This window comes from Falco naumanni, chromosome 11 (assembly GCF_017639655.2).
Source record: "Falco naumanni isolate bFalNau1 chromosome 11, bFalNau1.pat, whole genome shotgun sequence".
NCBI classification, from domain to species: domain Eukaryota; kingdom Metazoa; phylum Chordata; class Aves; order Falconiformes; family Falconidae; genus Falco; species Falco naumanni.
In genome coordinates this window covers 30,779,879-30,801,456 of record NC_054064.1, presented here as the reverse complement: position 1 = coordinate 30,801,456, position 21,578 = coordinate 30,779,879, and the positions used below count along the sequence as shown (strand labels likewise).

General features: G+C 38.3%; 1 protein-coding gene across 4 annotated transcripts; it reads left to right on the top strand.

Annotated features, from left to right (window-relative positions):
- Positions 1-953: 953 nt before the first annotated feature.
- OMA1 (OMA1 zinc metallopeptidase) lies at positions 954-20,100 on the top strand. 4 transcript variants are annotated; one of them, XM_040609887.1, is made up of 9 exons: positions 954-1,118; positions 2,111-2,639; positions 3,055-3,283; positions 4,346-4,519; positions 4,613-4,720; positions 6,310-6,438; positions 9,487-9,561; positions 11,436-11,585; positions 18,786-20,100. In XM_040609887.1, exons 2-9 carry the CDS (start codon positions 2,131-2,133, stop codon positions 19,002-19,004), a joined length of 1,593 nt encoding a protein of 530 aa, XP_040465821.1. In that variant the 5' UTR covers positions 954-1,118; positions 2,111-2,130; the 3' UTR covers positions 19,005-20,100. The 4 variants fall into 4 exon arrangements, with proteins under 4 accessions (XP_040465821.1, XP_040465823.1, XP_040465822.1 ...); XM_040609889.1 differs by having other exon boundaries at positions 954-1,232; XM_040609888.1 differs by having other exon boundaries at positions 954-1,313.
- Positions 20,101-21,578: the final 1,478 nt, after the last annotated feature.

Here is a 21,578-nt window from a genome sequence, read left to right as displayed (position 1 = left end):
ATGTCTAATGAAAACAGATTTCCTACCTGTGACTAAGGTTTCCTCTTGTCCTGGACTCCCAAGATCTGGTCACTATGTATCTTCCTTGGCAGCAGACATCCATGCTTAAGAACAGTCATAGAAGAGGGCATCAGCAACAAAAAGGGATGGCCTAATGAGTATTTCAGCAAACACTGAGCAATAATTGACTGTGCTCATACACAGAGTGACTGCTGAAGGCAGGATCCATGCTTCTTTACTTTTGGAATGAGAGGGCCTTTGATTATATGCAAAGACTCACGGCTTGTATGAAGCTCTGGCTGCCCTGTCATTACTACACCACTTCATTCAGCAAATAACCTGTTTTTCACATCACATCACATCATTTAAGATGTACTTCCGCAAGCTAGACAAGTAGGCCAAAAGTGATGTATCAGGTTAGCAGCTTGCTACTTTCTTGGATTAGGGAGAAGGCAAACATCACCTCCCCACCTACCACCGCTGCAGCTGAGCTAACCGACACCTTCCACTGGAGTGCCACCAGCCCTCTCTGGTAGCAGGAAGCACTTCAACACTTCAGGTCTCCAAAACCAGCAGCAAGCAAGCCCAAGGCATAACACCCATGATCTGAAAGCTGAAGGGACCTTGAGGTCTGGCTCGCCACCTCTCAACAGCCAGGCCCAGGGACAGGGTCATCAAGGGCCAACCCCAGCCTTGAGGTGAGGCAGGGCAGCACACAAGCCTCGCTGCAACGCCGTGGGTGAAGCCAGGGGAAAGGGAGCACAGGAGAAGAGACGACAGCAACACGTCTCTGCGCCTCCCGAAGGGACAGCCCTGCCCGCCTCCCCGCGCAGCCCAGCCGAGCCCTCCCTGGCTGCCACAAAATGGCGGCCACAGGCGCCGCCGCTGCCGCCTCACGCCGCGCGCGGGGCTCGAGGCGGTGGGCGGAGCCTCCGCGAGGGCCGCGGCGAAAGGGCGCGAGAGGCGGGCGCCGCCACCTGAGGGAAACGGCGCGGAGCTGAGGGAGGGACGGAGGGTGCCGCCGTAGCGTCGGGGCCCGGCCCGCCTCCCGCCCTCCGCCCCGGCACCGGCGGCGTCTCCGCGGTCAGACCACACCTCCTCCTCCGCCTCCCGGGGTGGTGAGTAGGGGAGCCCGGTGGAAGAGGTCTTTCCCGGAGCAGACCTCAAGGACGTCCAGCTGTGATGGCGGCCAGAGCTGTGCCCCCCCCCCTCCCCCCCCCCGCTCGCCCGGGGTGGGCGCTTGCAGAGTGACACGTCTCCCCCTTCCCCCTCCTCACGTCAGCCCATATCGCGATAGTGGCGACAGCAGCGAGGTCGGGGGGTTGCTCGCGTGCGAGATGGCGGGGCGCTGAGGGACGGCTGCCGAGGTCAGCACCCAGGGGCGGCCCGGGGCGCCAGGCCGCTGCCAGAAAGGGAGGACAGGGAGAAGGCGGGTGCGGGCAGCGGCGCGGCGCCCCCTTCCTGAGGGGAGGGCGACCGTGCTGTCTTCGTGAGGGGCGGGCGGCGGTGCCGGCGGCGGTGGTCAGGGGAGCCAGCGGGTGAAAACGCCCGCCGCGGGGCCTCTCAGGCGGGGGTGGCCGGGCCTGCCCAGCGGGAAGGCGTTTCTTTTTCCATGCTCCGTAAGGGACTGCCGGCTGGGAGACTCTTTTTCGCCGTGAGGAATCGTTTGTTTCTAGGACAGGTGCGGCAGTTAGGCATCCTGTGTTCAATAGCAAAGGTCTTGGTAAAATGTTCAGTAGATCCCTGTTTTCCTCTGTATGTGTGAATAGCACCTGCAGTAAGTAGCCCAGTAGTACAGAAGGGTGATGGTGCAGATGTGTCTTCCGCAAGGGGCACCTGCAGTCATTCTGATCTGGTGGTAATAAAAGCAAAAGGAAAAAAACCCAAACCCACCTTTGTTTTATTCTCAGTGACAAGGCATTGGCTTTTCCACAGTCAAAAACAGATTGGTAATAGTGCAAAAGGATGCAGTTGTAGCTGTGACTTCTTGGGTAATGTAGCTGTTGGCAAACGAATGCCTGGTATCTGTTCAGATGAAGCAATGTGTCAGAGTTTCATGTTTGGGTGGTTTTCCTAATACCTCTCTGCTTTTTTTTTTTCTTGGTTTCAGGGTAACCAACTAAAGAAGTTATGAATATCATCTGTGGTCTAAATTTGCTGGGCAGGAACTGTATTTTCTTACATTTGGCTTCTTTGACCAAGCAGGGGAAGTGCAAGAATCTCTATAGGTCTTATGGAGCATATTGCCGAACTCAAGTCATGTGTACACGAGACAGATGCCAGAGGTTGGATTTGAGTGGAAATACTAGAATCTGTTTTTTGACTGGAAGCCCTGACCCCTATAGAAACTTCACTGGTAAAGGACTGAGGTGTCTTTTGAATGTCCCAAATACAAAAGTATACAAGAATGTACACCACAGTTTGGGAAAGTTTTGCTTCCAGTCTTCTTGGCCACTGAGGGAGAAGCTCACATCCCTGCAAATCAGTTCTGTAGGGCAATTCCCATGTCATTTTTCTTCTTGGAATATTCAGATCATCAGGTTTTTTCGCACATCACCATCGTTACAGGCTGCACCAGTTCCTCTTTTGTGGATTATTGTTAAGCCAGCTCAGAAATTATTTGCTATCATTCTTGGCAGGTAAAACGTTATTCTACATCCTCTCCCAGTGTAAGATCCCATTATACAAAGATGTGTGCATGAGTTTGTGGTGAATGGCAGGTGTATTTGTAGTGATTTCTGTTTAATATCCGTACAAAATGTTGTAGAACTGGGGCCTAAACTGATGCTTTGCTCAACAAGAAGGTTTTTTCATTATCAGAGGTTATCTTTTGCTCTACTCATTCTCATTTACATGTGGTAGGGGGAGATGAGCCAAGGTGCTAAGGGGCATTTCTTCTGTGGGAGGGAAGAAATGGAATGGAGTAGAAGCCAGTGACAGTATAACCTTCCATAAACTCATGAGGTGAGACTGTAATAGAGAGTACAGCAAGGGCAGACGCTAACAAATCCCTTTTTAACTATGGCCTAAGTTAACACTGTTTGTATCTTACAGGAGCATAAGAAATTGGTGGAAGGCACTTCCTCCTAATAAACGGGAACTTTTTAAAGAAAGTGCAAGAAAAAATAAATGGAAGATAATGCTGGGTGTCAGTAGCTTGGGAGTTTTATTTGTCATGTTTTACTTTACTCACTTGGAGGAGACACCCATCACTGGGCGCGCTCGGCTGTTGGTGTTTGGAAAAGAGCATTTTAGGGAACTGTCACAGATGGAATATGATATGGTAAGATTTTTAAGAGTTCAGACGACTCTAGAACTGTTAATACTTTTAGCGATGAGATAGTCCAATTAATGAGGTGGACAAACAAACTGGTGTCCTTGGTAAGTTTTGAACTTCATGCTCAGAACCCTACAGAGCACCTCCCTATCAGTTACCTCTTTGTCCCCATCCTTCTTGAGAGTTCCCTTTCTGTCAGCAGACCATGAGGGACACGTGGTAGTTAAAGAACACTGTTACATGAGTGTAGCAAATATTTGTTACTGTGTTATTGTAATATAACAAGAAATATAGAAGTCTGTTAGAAGCAATAAAAGCATAGCCAATAGGTTTATGTTGAGATCCATCTCATTTTCTGTGCTGATTTGAGCATTCTTTGGCACTTGTTTAAGGCCCTCTTTTCTAAGCTGTCACTTTGTAAGGTAATACTCTCCACCTGCATTCAATTCTACTTTTTTTTTTCCATTGGATCAGCTCATTTTTCTTTAATTGGTTTCTTCTAAACTGTCCGTTGCACTAACTTCTGTTACTTTTGAGTTCTATGACTTTCTGTTCTAAAGCCAGTGAAACTTGATAAGCCATATAGAAAAATGTCACTGTATTCCTGTTTGATAGAGAATGTGAGATAAGAACAGAACAAGTACAAGGATATATTCAAATTACATCTTCTGTATAAATTTGTCCACCTGACAAATTACAACAGAAATACACAGATACAGAAAAATTGTAAATTCAGATGGAAATCCAGGAAGGTATAGGAACGTTTGCTAAATTGTGATGCCAAGCTCAACTTGTGTACTAGGAAAATACCAGATACAGGAGGCTGTAGGACCAAGTTTATGCTATATTATTTTTGATCTGTGGTCAGTTTACTTCCTTTTAAGTTTATTAATCCTTAACTTGTGAGTCTGAAAGCATGAACTGTAATATATTGGCTTTGGCTATATGAAAGAAAAATGTATTAAAACCTAGTTGTAACTAAGTTGTGTGTAAGCACTAAATTTGTTCGACAATTAGTCTACTGCATGTGTGTTCTGCATGGCAATCATGAATTTATTTTTTTTTCAGTGGATGGAGGAATTCAAAAATAAAATGTTACCTGAAACAGATGCACGCTATCAGGTTGTAGAGAGAGTTGTTGGTCATTTATCTGAAAGCAATAAGGACATCCCACAGGTCTTGGCGCTCAAGTGGATTATCCATGTGGTGGACGAACCAGGTGTAAATGCTTTTGTGCTTCCAGTAAGTTGAACCCAATACAAAAAATATTAGTAATATTGAAACAGCATTTTATTTATGTGTCTTCTAATTAATTTTCACTCTCTTTGTTTACAGAATGGCCAAGTGTTTGTTTTCACTGGACTGCTAAATGCAGTTTCTGATATTCATCAGCTGTCTTTCATTTTAGGACATGAAATAGCTCATGCTGTGCTGCAACATGCAGTAAGTATTTAAAGAAAGCTGTCTAAATTTTCTAAATTAAATCTGATTACTTAAGATTTTCCCCTGTCATTACTGACCAAAGTTTCAGTGTGACTCTTTCTAATTAATGAAAAGTTGAGTTTGAAATGAAAGTGTTCTACTACACTATATCCTTATTATTCATGTAGTACTTAATAACTGTCAGAAGTCCTGTAGTAGTTAGCACCAAGTTGACCAGTACTTTTTTCATAGCCGTAAAACTGGACTGGCTCGCCATTAGCAATCATTTAGAACTTGGTCCGCAGATGCCTCTCCTGTAGTGCACACATAAGGAACTGAGGCACTCAGCAACTTGGTTTGTTACTCCTACACATTAGTATCTAAAAGTAGATATGCTTTAATAAAGTATTCTAAAATAAATGATATTTTTATTAAAGTAGCACAGTTCTAGAATACCTGAAGCTTGATTCTGCATTTACAGATGGTTGCTTTCACAGACTCAATTTTTCCATATCCTGACTGGATGTCTTGAAAGTGGTAATTTTTTGCCATTTGAACAGAATGGATGTATTAATTTTATTGTGCTTTGTAGGTACAACTGTAAAAAAAGCGGATGGTATAGAAATATGGCTCATACTGTTCTAGGTTGAGATGATTTGCTATAAAGTGCTTCTTTGCCTCCAAATTGATTTCTTTCTGTGCATGTCATTTAAAAAATTGTATTTATTACCTATCCATCAGTTTGAGAAGACATAATGAGAAGCCTGTAAACATAAAGATCCTGCTAAAATTACAAAACTAATCTGGAAGTGGGTAAATACATTTTGAAGGTAGTGGAAATATAGGAGAAATGCTTTACTGTGTCTTGTATGATTTTGGGTGAGCAACAGTTCACATCATAGTTTCTTGGGCTCAGTTGAGCCAACTAACTTGTTAAACTTAAAAATAAAAAAAGTATTTCTGAAAATTAAAAAAACTTACCTATCTTGTATGGAACCTGCATCACCCAACTAGCATAGGGAAAAGTATTACATGATCTGTCTTGTAAATGCTCAGATCAATTTGTTGCATGTCAAATAAGAGCTCTGAAAAACAGAAGAATTTAAATTCCTTTCCTAAGAGTGTCTCAGCTTCTGAAATTAAAGGAATGGAACAGAAAAAAAATTATGCCTAGTGTCCCCTTATCCCATTAGTGTTCCTGTCTAAATGATGTCTATCTCTTCTCCAATTAATGTAAAGAACAGTCTTCTAGGTCTTTTTATAGATTTTTTTCATTCCAGCTGAGGTGTTCCATGACTTTCTTGCTAAAGAACTCTGTCTGCATGCTGCCATCACCTTATCTCTAGCTTTGAAACTCTCTAATTGGGAGATAGCCAAAATGTGTGTGTTCCAGCTGTATTTATGCAGTTGATATGGATTCTGGACTGAAAGTACTTTGTATCTAACCGGATGTTTTGTGCAAGGAAGGGGGTTGTGCTGCTTGCCCTGTTCCTGGAGCTGCATAGGAGAAAAAAAAAACCCAGTGATTTTTGAAGTGTTTCCAAATTCTGTTATGTTCAAAAGAAATGTCAGACAGCAAGGAATGAAAATGGGACATTTTTTGTTTGCAGGCAGAGAAAGCCAGCCTGGTTCACTTCCTGGATTTCCTATCACTCATCTTTCTCACTATGATTTGGGCCATCTGTCCTCGTGATAGTTTGGCAGTTGTTGCCCAGTGGATTCAGAGCAAGTTGAAGGAGGTAAGACTGACATTTTACGAGTCTGACATCCTGAGATCCACGGAAAAACATTTTTACCCTTGGGGAGATAGTACCACTAAATAGTATGTTTGAGGGAAAAAGGGAATAGGAAAAATATTACAAGCAAAAAAATCAATATTTTAGTATGTTTTTGAATGAAATATGTTTTTATGAATCTGCATCTGCTTTAGTTGATGTATATTTTAATTTGCCATCTTGAAGAACTTTAGGTCTCCCTAAAAGACTGATATCTGAGTCAAGCTGGACAGGCTTAATGTTGTATATGTTGAAATACCATGTTTTTATTTTGAGTAGTTGTCAAATTGTTTCTAAACCAAATACAATATATGGAATTCTTTAAGTACATTGTTAGTGGTAAGAATGGTTTCCAAGATAAGAAAATTGAGAATCTAAACATTCATTTAAAGTATAAATGCTGTGATAAAACTTGCTGAAATAATTTTTCAGACAGCATATATTCCAATAAAGTAACGTTCAGAGGCTTTTTCTTCAGTGGTCTTATTTACTCTGTGCCTCTGAACAGTTACTGATCTATTTCTTTTTGAAAAATTAGGGTTTTTTTTAAAGAAATTTTGCTTACATCCTAAAACTTGAATCTGAATTTAAGTGAAAGAGCTCCTTTGGTTTCTTCGACTTCTTTTGATGCTTTTCCCAAGATTTCCCTCTGTTCCTTAAAAACATGAAATTAAACATAAGCAATCTGTTTTGGTAGTTCTTATGCTAATAGGTAGATGTGTTGATTCTGAACATAAATTATCTCTAAAGAGCTTGGATATTTGTACAAGTAGCTAAGAAACCAATACATTGATGAATGCTAGCCAGCATTTTGAAGAGCTGAATTTGGAAAAAACAAAGTGTGAATCAATCCTGAGACTGCTCATAATTTAGACAGCAAGATTTAACTCCCTGTCAGCATCTTTCCTCCCCTTCTAGTCTAACTGCAGCTCATATTTTGGCATCGTGGGCTGGAGTTATGCTTTAGATTGCAAATGGAATCTGAGTTTAAGCTTGTAGTTGTGGTGTGCTATAGGAAAGTTCTATCCTATATGAGATATTATACAGTAATGTCCTAGTTCAAAGCTCTGATCAAATCATCTTCAATAACATTAAATGTACCCATATATAATGCAGAATAAATGATTAATACTTGCAAAGCTTTCATCCCACATACAGAAGATGCTGAATAGAAAATTTTGTTTCTGTCACCCAGAAGTGCAATGTCTGTTTGCTTCCTCCATTCAATGTTTGCCTGTTGTGCTTATGTGAAAAGGGATCTTTCTGCACAAATTCTCAGGGTGTTCCTTTTCCTCTTCTTCCATGACTATATTTTACTTTTTAAAGTTTTAGCATCCTACTCTATGAAAGGGTAATGTAAGTCACATTATGGTACTTGCTTCTGTTTCAGTATTTGGTTTTTTTAATGACCTCAGAGGCTTAACCTTTTTTACCTACTGACTCTTGTTTGTTTTCTGTTATAAGTACTTTCCAGTGACTCTGTAGGTCTTTTGGCATGCTAGCTCCAGTTCTGCTTTTTTCTCCAAAGCTAGTGGGTTTGCTTGCCTTAAGACATCGTTCTCTTATGAGATTCATGCATGGTTGTTCTTTAGTCTTGTATTTCTGAATTGAAACATGTTGGCTTTGTTTTTACAGCAGGAGTTATTTTATATGGGAACTATAGTTTATCTGGCTAACTGGGAAATGGTGTTTTAGGAATATATGACAGACTAGCCAGGGATATCTTTGCTGTTTAGTGAATATATGTACTCCAGTAGACCTAGAGCATTTCTCAAGGCAATAGGAACACATATTCCACTTTGAATAATGACTTTATCATCAGAGGATTTATAATTGCAATGTTTACGGTGGTCTGTAAGGAAACTTAAGAATTTAGAAAGTGACTTCATCTATGGTTACTTATAAACCAGCATATTTGGCTTTAAAAAACTTGTAGAGAATCATCTTTGGTTGGCTTTTATTTTTGACCTAGTAAAGAAAAACTGTTGGTACTACTTTAGAAAGAACTAAGAAGCTGGAGATACATTTATGTACTCAAGCACTTAGCCCACTTCTTTGGTGCTCTTAATTTGTAACTGTTTTGTGGTTTGTTTGGGGTTTTTTTTAGCTGTGGAACTTAGAAGGAAGACTTATTTTTATAACCAGATAAAGAGGTGATAAAACTTTTTTACCTTCGCTAACCTTGCATGTCCTCATTCTTCAGTTGATATTTCCTAACCGATGTCTAAACCAGAATGTTGTGACTTGTTCCTTAGGTCTGCAGGAGCAGGCTGCTTTAACAGGTCCTGATTCACATTTGCTGTAACCTGATATACTAGGGCAAGGCTGCCCGAATCTACATGAATTACATATACTAGAAGATCCTGGTACATATGACTAAATAACTATTTGAGAAAACTACCACTGTCTTCTAGTGTGTGTTAATACAATGTTGTACCATAGAAAAAATAGGAGAGGAGTTGGTCAGATTTATGTGTTCTAGCTTGATTTCTCAAGAGCAATTTGCAACTTGTGTTGAGGGGGGTAATCATGACAGAGGAGTGGTTTCTGCATGAAAATGTTTATGGCTACATTCCATACTGTGGGCTGTTTACCATACAAAAGTAGATCATACCAAGTTTAAAGACAATCACCATAAAAGTTGAAGGGAACCACTGGAGTTTTTTTACATATAGTTGTACAACAAAAATATTATTGCCAATAGAAGAGTGAAGTGAAAAGGTCTAGTTTGAAGTTGTCATTGACCCTTTAGTTGCTGCCAAAGTGCTATGAGACTGGCTGATGCAAGGGGCCGTGAAAATAGGTATAATACGAATTAATTTCCACTGAATACAGATCAATGAATTACATATAATGGAATTAAAGATTCATTAAGAAAATCAGTACTGATCACATGCAATGTGAACATTATGAGCAATACCATTTCTTATGAGGTTAGAAAAATAGCTACAATGCTGTAGCTTTGTACACATTCAAACCCAAGAAATAGAGCTTTGATGTGTTTTTTTGCAGTTCATGTTTGATAGACCATACAGCAGAACATTGGAGGCTGAAGCTGATAAAGTGGGACTTCGGTTTGCAGCAAAGGTAACTACAATTGGTTTGTTTTGTTAGCAATTTACCAGACATTTTTCAGTTTCCATTATAAGCAGAGGGAGCTTTACACTTCATACAGAGGTGAACTGTGTGTGGAAGGGTTCCCAAGTTTTTGAAGAGATGTAGATTAATGAAGTAGTGAGAAATAAAACAGTTTATAGCCAGAATGACTTTGTCTTTCCCTAAATTGTATGTAATAAAATTGAAGTTTGCGAAGTTGTGCGTTATTAACTGCACGGTATATTTATTACTACTAGGAGAAAAAGCTACATATTTATACGAAAATGCAAAACAGTGAGCTTGCATAAGTAGGATTTATTTAATTGTATGTAAAGATATAAATCGCTCTTCAGATTTTTGGTTCATTTAGTTTCCATCTATTGTGAGAAGTTCTGAGGAATGCTTTATATATTGTAGTGCACATAAAATATTCTGATCTATAATATCTATTCTTACAAAAATACAGTAATGTTTGAGAGCTTTTGATATTGTGATTATATTTTATGTGATTGCTGATAATTGCAAGATATATAAATATTGTTCTAGTATTTAAAGATTGAGGCTAAATACAGCCATAAAAGTAACATGGCTTTGCTAACGTAAGGTAAAAATTTGGTCAGAAACTACTCAGCATTTTTTTCACAATTTGTTTTTTTCAGCCACTTTTTTTTGTCCCTGTGGATTTACATTATAAATTAAGAAAGTAAGACACCTGTTTCATTTCTAGCCAAGCACGGTAGAGCTGGATAAGTGTTAGATAACTATGAGACCAGCACCATCTAGTGTTAATATTTTATAGGGAAAATTTCCTTTTCTTAATAATTGCTGATATTTCTTCAAGGAAGAATTTTTAAAATTAACTTTGATTCTGGGACTGAAACTGCATTTGTATTTTAAAGTCACCTAAGGGACTGATACAATCCATGAAAAAAATGTCATTGCTGTGTGGGTGCTCACTGCTTTCTAATACCTAAGAGGCAGGGCCACGCTGGAAAGAAAGAAGCAAAGTGGTGTCTCAGTATTTCTCTGCTTGTGTAGATAATCTTTTTGTTATGATTATTTTACGAAATAAATTAGAAGGATAAAGCACCCCTTCTATATTTTGGGGTGTGGGGGGGGTATTTTCTTACCTTCTGAGTACCTGTGTCTTATTCTCTTAAACAAATTAAATTAATGGAATAAATCTTGCTTTCTTCTCCCCTCCAATTAAATTCAAATATAAAGAAGTCAGGTGATATACAAAGGCCATTTTTAACTTAGGGTTCCATGACCTTCTATGGTTGAATATGTACTTCATGGAGAGAGAGAGAGAAAGCAATTTTGCAGAATTACTATTTTAACCTGTTGTGGATTATACAGATCACCCTTGAAAAAGGCAGTGTAATCACAAGAAACCTTTGCAGTTCATTTTTAGAGATATTTAAGTATCACTTTATATTTTTTACTCTAAATTCCTTCCTGTAGTTTCGTCTAAATCTGTGGAGATGAATACTTTGTTACTCTGCTGTACAGTGTCTAGCAAATATGACTTGGAATATGCAGCTGAGTGTTTTGTTCTTTAAGAACAAGTACATGCCAGAAATTGAGTCTTTTTCTCCTGAATTCTATAATTCAGGTGTAATTACGATTGGTGGAATTACATACAGATGTTAAAAGGAACAAATCCAGTATCTATGTGGATAAGTTTTTTTTACTGCATTTAAATATTTTAGAACAGCATTTTCCTGTCAGGTATGAAGGGGACCATCTGAACAGGCTTTAGAGATCTAAAGTTTAAGATGTCTTTCGTAATTCAATATCCATTAGAATGTGTATTGTATTACTTTAAAAATAGAGCAGTGAATACATTTCCTTTCTGTTTTCAGGCTTGTGTGGATGTAAGAGCAAGCAGTGTATTCTGGCAACAAATGGAATTAGCAGAAACCATTCAAGGACAGCCCAAGTTACCAGAGTGGCTCTCCACACACCCTTCTCATGAAAACAGGGCTGAGCACTTAGACCGACTTATCCCAGAGGTGAGCAGAGTTGAAGTATGTCTTTTTCTCTTAAGATGGTTGCCAGAATTTGTTTGGTATTGATTCACAAGCTACTCTTTTAGAATTGTGCTTATCTTTCTCCTTACAGAATTTTTCTGTACAAAGCTCTTTACCTTTTATTAAATAAGGAAAAATTAAGGTAGCACAGGTAAAAATAAGATTATGTTCTAGAGTTGGATTTTTTTTTTTCTGATTTCTGATTGAAGTGTAGCATTTTTGCTTTTGAATGGCCTTCCTGGTATAGAAGTGACAATGTCTCATCCATTCTTTTATCTTTTTTTGCCACTTTGGAATTTAGTTTAAGTTGGATCCCTAAACTGTCTTGACTTCTCTTGCTTTGGTAGCTAGCCCTAGGCTGTTAAATAGAGAATGCTCCATCCTATCCTGCGTCTCTCACTGATGTGGGATTGAATACACCTTGAATAGCTGCGCCTCAGAAGAATGTCAGATCCCCAGCAGAAGATTTCTTAATAGGCCTAGTTATTATATGTCTCTGTAGATTTGCAGCCTGCTTTTTTCTTCACATCTCTGATCTGTCACATTAGGGAGGAAATTTTACCCCACTCCAAGGAACTTGAGCTGATTCACACAGTTGCTGATCAGTCTGCAGTATTTTCTCTTTCTTTCAGATTTCCTCTCAGAGGAATGCCGAGTGGATAGCTACTTGGGGGTTGTCTTAATTTGATGTGCTACTCACTGGTAGCTGAAGGACAGAGAACCGTTCCAAGTTTAGTAATGTTAGTTTGTTTAGTGTTTCTTTAAGTAGTGGGGTTTTCAACTACAGAAAATTAACATGTATTGGGTTTTGCTTAGTTTTTTGTTTTTAAGATAGTGTTAAAGCACTTCACAACAGTACTGTTTTTCAGGAACCTAAACTGTGTTTAGAAATTCGGAAATTTGGAAATTTGAAATAGTTTCTTATCATCTCTTTTTAAAAAAAAACCCTCTCAGTCACTCTAAGTCTTTCTGAATTCCAAACTGTAAGACAATTGAAGATTTATTGGCAGAGGGAGTACTAAAATGTTGAGGTGTTTGCTGTTTTCAAAAGAGAAAAAAAGATTTTCATGAATCCTTTGATGAGAATGAATGCAGTGAATATTCTAAATGATGGCATAAATCTAAATCAGCATTAGGGGTAGGACACTGGAAACCAGCTAGGCTGAACATTTTAAATTATTAAACTTTGCAAAGAGAGGATGTGAGACTTTTGATGGATTTTTCTGACACATTAGAGCAGCTGAATGGAAAATTACGCTTGTTGTGGAGCCTCAGTTTAGTTAGATTGAACATAAAGGATTCAGGATCCTTTATTTTCATACAGTTATTGACTGGCTTATAAAGCGGTAATAAAATAAGTTACTACTTATGGTCTACCTCAGGACTGAGCAAATAAGTTAAATAACTGAGCAACTGTGTAGAACTGTTATTTCTGTCTTATCTCTGGTAGTTTAACAGGTGGAGCAACCTTCATCTTTTTATAACCACTCTCCCTTCCAAGAGCAGTGGAGTCTAGGAATGAGGAGATGTTTTCATTTGCCTTTTACCTTAAACATTCTTTGGAGTAGGATGAGAAAGCAGGGGCCAAAGGCTCCCTGTGTTCAACGGAAGTTCACTAGATAAGTGAGGTTGATACTGCAAAAGTGGAATAAAAATGAAAGAAAGTATGTAGAGGTGGTGTTGGAGGCTGCTTGTCTGAAGCGTTGACTCCCCTTCATCTGACCTGTCTTCTTGAAGCTAGTTCTCAGGCATTTAAAGGGAATCCCAGGGCTTTGTTGTTCAGTATCGGCGCCTTTTTTGTTTCATTGTTCATATACCTAAAGCTTTTTAGAACAGTATGTTTACCATATATTAATGGCCACTAGCTATTCAGAGTCCAGGAGGAGAAGCCACAAAGGGCCTTTTTATCTCTAGTATCTCTCTGTGAAGGAACTGTATTTCTTAAGACTCAGTATTAGATCCGTTGTGAGTGTTGTTGTGTTTCATATGCTCATGGTTTTGAAGCTGAAATGGTTTCCAGGACAATACAATACGTATTACTAGACCAGCTACTGTAGTGGGGGAAATATGGACAAGTTTTTTGACTTCTCAGGCCACAGATGTTTCTCTGCAGGACTTCTTGTGCAAGCAAGTTCACAATAAGCTGTGATCATATAAAGTGCGAGTTTTTCTTCAGGTAATGAAGTGGCATGTCTCAAAGAGATGACTTAACAGTCTCAGGAAATGTAAATTAAAGCAGGAATATCATGGGGATTCTCCCGGGGGTAAGTAAAAGACAGGGAGCAAATCAAATGAGTTTTAAAAGATCTTGCCTCTGGTTTTCTGAACAAGTTGGAAGCTACAGCCAAGCTGAGGAATTAGTAAATGAAAGAGCTATAAGCAGTTACAAAGTGATGATGTCCTGGAAAGGAAATAAAGGAAATTAAAAAGATTTACAATGTTTTTAAAGGATTTCTCCCTCAGACTGGGAGAGATTTGGATTGTCAGCTAGGAAAACAGAACATACTGTTAATTAGGAATCTTAAATCTCTTAGAATTCCAACATGGAAGGTGGTGAGATGTTTGATGAAGGCCTATGCATTTTATTTTCAGAAAAAGAAATCTTAGAATAGTTTTATAGTAGCAGGAATGATGCTTACCATTGTTCTGGAGAGAAAAATTGTGGAAGTGTAGTGCCAGAGAGCAGCTATAGGATTTTCTCGTTATCTCTAAACTTTTTTATTTTAACATTCTCTGACTTTCTACAGTTTGTCTTCCTTTTTCCTAGTATGCTGTTCAAATAGAGACTGTACATCAGCTGAAGCCTCAGCTAATACTGAATAAACCAGAAGGTTATCTACTGAGCCTTGCCTGTGACACAAAAATTCATCTTGACGTGACATTTGCTTTTTTGGCATCATGTTGTTGGCTCAGATTCCATTTTTGATTCACTGTAACGCCTGTTTCCCACTCTTTCTTGTGAAAATGCCATGGTGAGATTGTTTCAAGAGTAATACTCAGTTGGGGTATGTAATCTCTACTGCTCTTTTGTTTGCTAGGTCAATTAACTCGTCAACAGAAAAAAGTTAATTAATTTAGTTTGGCAAGATCCGTTCCTGTTAAATCCACATTGAATGTTTATTTTTATTATTGTTTGGGTAGTTACTTCTTATTCCTCTTATCTGCTGCCTTTTGGATATAGAAGATATATTTATTTCACTTCCTTTTCATGAATGGTTTTGTAGTTTTGTATATTTGGCCTTTGGTTATGATGTGAAGATTGCTTCAGATACTTCTAGCAGTGTAATATATTAATTAAGCCCCATCAATGTGAAAACTTAAAGGAAAATAAGAATAAAAAATACTGACCTGTGTTTCTATCCTCCCCATAAAACTGTTAAAAGTTTTGTCGGAATTGTACTTTTGTGTCAACAGAAGCAGTGAAAGATTTGAAGTAGTATTATATAAAAGTTGCTTTTCTTCTCTAAATAACAAATCAATCCATTCTTTTAATCATATTTTTGCTACTACTTCATTTATAGAACCTGTTTTCTTCCCTATGCCTGCTAATTGTAGTTAATTTTGCAACTTGTTTCTTATTTAAATATTTTTTTCCTTTTTTTTTCCCTACATGCTTGTGCTGTTTCTTAGTTTTTGTCAGACTTGCAAGGTCAGAGCGTAAGTCAGCCCTGCCGAGGTAATCACAGTTAATACACAAGAGACTATAACCCTTGGCCTGGTTTGCTGACAAGAGAATGATGTGGCTTTTATACTGAGAGAGCTGACGGCCTGAGAGGTAGGGTGCACTCCAAAAGACTGTAAGGTGTCGAGATGCAGCAGTTAGCCTGGTATCTGTGACAGTGGTGGAGGATTAATACTGAGAGCTAAAAAATACTCATTTCTGTATTTTTCCCAGCTGGTAGACTTTATATCAAACCTATAGGATGAGGCAGACCTCTGTAATTCTTATACCTTTCCCCCACCCAGAATGTTGCAGGTGACTGCAATTGTACTAATAAGAAAAACAGCTTCAACTTTGTTACTTACAAGCAATCATTTTGATAGTTTATTTGAGATCTCCTGAACTGGTAAGCGTGCAGGTGGTCTTTAGTCTGAATAGCAGTCCTTCTCTCTACAGGCTAACCAGAAAAGGAGAGCATTAAAGTACTCTCAGTTCCCAGGTGAATCTGTGTACTCTCTAGCTAGTTAACCTTGTCTCAGTTCTGTCCATTGTCTTTATTGAGAACACTCTTCAGTAAAAACAGTCAGTGAAACGTGTTCTTATTATAATGTCAATATGCATGTGCTTCATTAAGAATGCTTTACTTATCCTCTTAGCCAAACAGTCAAAAGCCATTTTACTTGAGCAATTACTAGATTTGAGGTTGCTAGGGATTTTGGAAGTACAGTACAGCTCACCACATTGAGCTGCCCTGTCTTTCAGGAAAAACTGTATTGTAAGCTCCTCAGTCTGTTACTGGCACCTTGATGACGTTATGGAGCTACTGGCACAAAACAGAATAGCAGCAGTCAACTGAGCCAGAGAAAGAACACTTTCTAACTAGGGTTGAATGTTGCATGGCAGTCACAAATGTACGTACGAGGGCTGCTTTCACTAGAATGCACAGTCATAGCTGTCTTTTAACAGTGAGATGACATGTCAACACAGCTTACCATTCTCAGAACTGTAGTCTTTTTAATGGCATGTGAGTTGATGGTGTTGAATAGATAACTTCTACCCACTTGGACAGCTTTACGTCTAGCAAGAACGCTAAGACATCTACAGGGTGAAAATGTTAGCTCTGAAATACTGGTTTTTTGTCTTTGCTGTTGTGACTTTATTATTTTAGATAAGTGAAACTATGGAAATTGGCCAGACACTATATAGCCACGAAAACCAGAGATAAAAAATTGCTAAATTAGTTTAAAAGAGGATAACGTTGCCCTTTCCAGGATACAGCCTAAATCTTTATATTTCCATTTGCCTTGAATAATGCTGCTTGACATTAATGCAGTCTCGCAGCAGCTTATGTTCTGGAAGAGAACAAGAGAAAACTCTTGGTTTGTCATAAATGTCAGTTTAGAAATTAATTGGACACTGAAGCAGAAGAATGTTCAGCGGTATGGTTGCATTTGGTGACTACATGGACAGTCATGCTGTCAAAAACGGAATACTGAAAACTTTATTCGTATTTTTTTAGTTAGGCAAGAGTAATATTTGCATGCCTAATCTTGACTTGTGTAGCCAGTAATTTGAATGTTACGTTTCAGCATGAAATAGCTGCAGAAGCGCTTGCTGCATTCCTGGAATACGTCTTTTTCTAAAACCAGTTGTTAAATTTAAATGTTATTTGTTCCTAGCCATTTACAGCAAACTCTTGATCAGTTTACTGTGGTAAAGTCAGGGAGAAATGTGGTTTGGTACCTCCTTATACAAAGAAACGAGTTAAGAAGCTCTGCTCTTCTATTTTAAAATCTGCTCTAGTAAGATGTTTCCAGTGTCTCCTGTGGAACAATACCAGATTGCTTCAAAATGTTGGGCAAATACTTAAGCTTAGGTGTACTGGAATATTTGGTCTGATACTTCAGCCAAATCTGGTGTATATAAAGCAGATTAAAAATTTGTGCTTAGTTTTTTAAAGGCAGTGCTAGGACTGCTATGAAAACTGTGTTACTTTCTTCCTCCTCTTTAATTGATCCAGAACATGTGAATCAACCCACGCTTCCCACTAACACTCCCTAGTGCTGGTCAGGAGGCACCTGACTGCAACTAGGGACAGGTCTGGCCATCACTTTTCCAAGAATCCATGGTTATGAAATGAAGTGGAATAAAGTATACATTTGAACTTATTTTCGTATGAAAGGATTAGAAATAAAGCTGGTTGTTAAACTACCCATATTTTTATGCTTTTAATTGAGGCCAAGATACAGATAATATTGCGTAGAAGTGGCCATACCACAGTGGCCATTGATTAATGCTATCAGGCTAGTTTTTGATTTGGTGTTTTACTTTGCAAATCTTGAAAAAATAGTTCTCAGTGGAGATGTAGAACTCATTAAAATTCTGCATGTAATATTTTGGTAGATGGTACATAGGATCTTACTTTTCTTGATGAGTTTAAATGGGTCTTGTAGGAGAATCCATGGATACTAGTTGGTCTGTGTATAGCCACTTGCAAAATAATGCATTGGACTTAGTTGTGTGGTATCCATTGTTAGCTCTAAAACTTATTGCCTGTTTGTATGGACTAAATAAGGTGTGTTCAGATTTGTTAAAATGAATGCCAACTTAAGCATCCTTTAAAACAGCTGACTTTTTAGAATTTTATATCAACTTCTCCACAGTGCCTTTGAGACAATGAGGTTGATCCGTTGTCATACCTTTCTCAGATTGCTCACGAGACAAGGTGATCTGAGGGGAGTGTGCTGCTGCTAGTGGGTTTTGATTCTTTGGGAAATTCTTTGGCTCCTTTGTGCCTGTACTTTCTAACCTGTAGAATGGAAACAATGGCACTTACTCACTGAACAGGAGAAACTTAAACATTGGTCTCTTAGTGCTAGTCTTTTTATCCAGATAAATTTTTACATTCTAGAGACATTATTTTCTTTGAGTACTTGGAAGCTGTGTATTTGAATGCTTGTTGGAGATGAGATCACTTGTGTAACTGGACTTTAACTATAGTGATCAACCATCTGGATCTCTGTGCCGAACAGTTAAATGTCCATTAGTTATTGGAGATTTTTCCTCCTTTTTTAAGTCAGACATCTATATATAGTTACTTCAATAACAGAACATATCTGATGAAGTAAAATATTAAAAGCCCTTTTTTCTTGATGCCGTCATTTTAATTTACGTGCCAATGTAAATTAAAAGGTACTGATGTTGACAAGTATCACAGAATAGTTGAAGAACTTCTTATCTATTTCTGCTGTACCTTTTAGAGTATCCATTTTGTGAGACAATGTGGGAAAATGATTTTCATTCTTCATTTTTTCCCCCCATTGTTTTACCATATTGTTACTTTTCTTCTCAGGAATTCTTGTTTCTGTTGAAAAGCTGTTGAGTAAGAGCTCAGAGTCTGTATTATACTCACCAAGCTTTATGTGCAAGTGCAGACCTTACTGGAAAGCCAAATCGTTGACTGAAACCTTTTTTGTTTTCTTACTTAAATGAGCTTGATTTCTTTTCCTATGTATTCACAGGCTCTTAAAATAAGAGAGAGCTGCAATTGCCCATCTCTTTCTGGACCAGATCCTCGCCTCATTTTCAAACTTAACATGCAACATCTCCTGGAATCGTCTAAAGATCAAGAAACCCCAAATTCTACAAAACGAGATCTCTCAAAACCAAAACTGGATTTTCCTCACACTCAAAAAGTGGAAGATATGCCAGTAACTTTTGCAGTTAAACCTACAAACTAATTATAAAAATTTTCACTTTTTATGAAACTTGTGGTCCCTGAAGGTCTGTCTTACAATGCGAATTTGTCTTTGAATCATAAAGAAGATGTAGTCACTCATATTCTGTTTCTTTTATGTGATCTCTCATTCAAAGCAATAAGGAGCCATGCCCACACAGGAAGAAGAGCATGTTGAAGCAGAAAGTTTCTTATTCATCAAGAGTTACTAAAATAAATCAGTTCTCAGGGGAGAGATAATCTCATACAATCCAGTCACACATTGTAATTTTCAGCTTTATCAGGTTCACCTTGATCAGAGGACAGATGAGCCAGAAGCGTCCCTAAAGCAGAGCAAAAAAGAAGTACAGTTTTCATCACTTAAGTTGTCTGGTTTATCTTGCTGTAATTTGGGTTAGATCTATTCAGCTTCATTTGAGAAATAATGAGGAGAGCTTACCGCCTGTTCCATATATAGTATGTTTAAAAATACTAAGCTGAGATGTGGTAATAGCCTATGGGCTAGATACACCCCCACTTAATTAGGTGGATTTACTGCTGGGATTTTTCTTCTTTCTAAGGCATTTCAGAATATGGATTGATTCAACATTTTTCTTCTAAGTAACCTGAAAGGATTGCACAAAGTTCAGTTTAAAAAAGGAAGTTAAATAATTTTCAAGGAAGTCTTTTCTTCTGAAAGAAACACTATATAAAACCCATAGTTTGTTACTAGAATGGTTTGCAAGGATGGCTATTGTCTTTTTGAAAGTTATTGACGTGCCTTTTGGGAGGGTATTTTCAATGCAATGGCATTTGATTTGGATATATCCTTTTGGATAAAGTGATTGCTGATGCAGAAATATATTACATAGTGGACAAATACAACAAGGTTTCTTGACTGCACAGCTTTTGCAGCTGTACCTTATCCTAAAAAGTGACTTCTCTTCAGGAAACTGGCATCTATTGCTGAGCTTCCATCCCCTAAGCCACAGATTTTATACTGTGGAGACCAATATGCGCTATATAGGTAAATCTCTGCCTTTCATGATGGGCTAACAGTATAGCCAGTGTTCTAATCTTCATTTGCACATGTTTGAGTTATCCTCGCTTTGCAGTTGATGTGAAAAGTTGATCTTACAGGAATATGTAGAAAGAGATGACAGTGAATGAAAATATAAAAGGAAAATCCCATTCCTTTATCTGTTGAGATGTATTTACTGTTAGGCTTTTTGTTACTCACTTGAATTAAAACAAAAATCTGTTTCATGTATGATAGGACTCTACATGAAGGGGACATTCAAAATATTGTACAGTGCATTGTATTTTGAAACATTCTGTTTTATATATGGAAGGGGACAGACCATCATATTTCTTCAGTTAAATCAGAATGCAAGCTTTTAAAAATGAAAAAACCCTTATTCAGTGTTGTCAGTGAATATATTTGGAAAAAAAAAGTTTGTGAAACAAGTAATTTTTTTACTTACTTCAGTTAATGAATCAGGGTCCTTTGAGAAACACCAGCAACTACCTACCTTATCTCTGTTCAGAGGTAAGTTGATGTATCTATAATGTTCGTGATCCTAGGTCTGATTATATAGGTCTAGATTGGCTGCATATTGCTTACAGGCTGTTTTTAAATGTCTGCTCAGTACTCCTGGCAAGAGGCAGAAAGTCCAGCCTGACCATTATTCAACCATCCATTTTTATTCTTAGTGACAGGAGTTTTTTTAGCAGACATTCCGTGATGTGTTGAAGCATTTGGACATTGTCACCTGAAGGTAAACAGAAAAATACACCATTTAGATTTCCCTGTGGACCTTATAGTTTATACTGCAGCACCAAGACCCTAACACTGCTGCTTTCTCGCTCCGGTGCCAAAGCTTGGTTTGTTATCCAGGGCTCCTGGTTGACATGCAACTTGATGCTTGTGTCTCTTAGGACTAAGGAGAACACAGAAGAGGTTTTTATAGCCTTCAAGATGAAGTATGAAACTACACAAATTTCGTATTTCTGCTCTAAGTGACTTAAAGTATTGCATTGGAATGCTGGAGATGCAGTCTTTAAGTTCACCAAGGGAGATTTTTTACTTTATTTTATTTGTATGTAAATGGTCTTGTAACCATGACTGTGGTGATGTGAGAGAAAAGGTTTCAAGGGAGATGTAATAGCTTATATTAGACCAACAAAGGGCTTATGTACTTTTTCTGACTATAGTGCTCTAATAAAACGTACAAAGCTTACATGTGCATGCAGAGACACACGCATATGTATGTATAAAGTACACATAAAACCACAAGAGTTAGGCCTCTACACTAAACCGCCATAGTTTTAAGTCCAAAATGGGATGTTGAAAATTTCAAGTTTTACTTTACATCTTAAATTACCCCTAATATTTTTCTCAAGTGCTTTGGGAGAAGTTTCTTCTTTCTGCTTCTCTAGTGTCCAACACTGAAAATGCCTTGTGCTTATCTGTGTCTTGGAGGGTACTTTCCCCTTAAATTCTTACTGAATACTATGTTATATTTGTCTATATTGTTAAAATATTTTGCTTTTCTTTCTTGAACAGAAAAATTACAAAAATGTTGTTTTCCACAGTTTG

What these genes read in the sequence shown, in the direction of transcription:
- OMA1 (XM_040609887.1), top strand. Translation starts at nt 2,131, where the DNA reads ATGAATATCATCTGTGGTCTAAATTTGCTGGGCAGGAACTGTATTTTC. An exon ending in TAAATGCTTTTGTGCTTCCA is followed by an intron (nt 4,520 to 4,612) that starts GTAAGTTGAACC and finishes CTTTGTTTACAG; the next exon opens with AATGGCCAAGTGTTTGTTTT. An exon ending in GACTTCGGTTTGCAGCAAAG is followed by an intron (nt 9,562 to 11,435) that starts GTAACTACAATT and finishes TTCTGTTTTCAG; the next exon opens with GCTTGTGTGGATGTAAGAGC.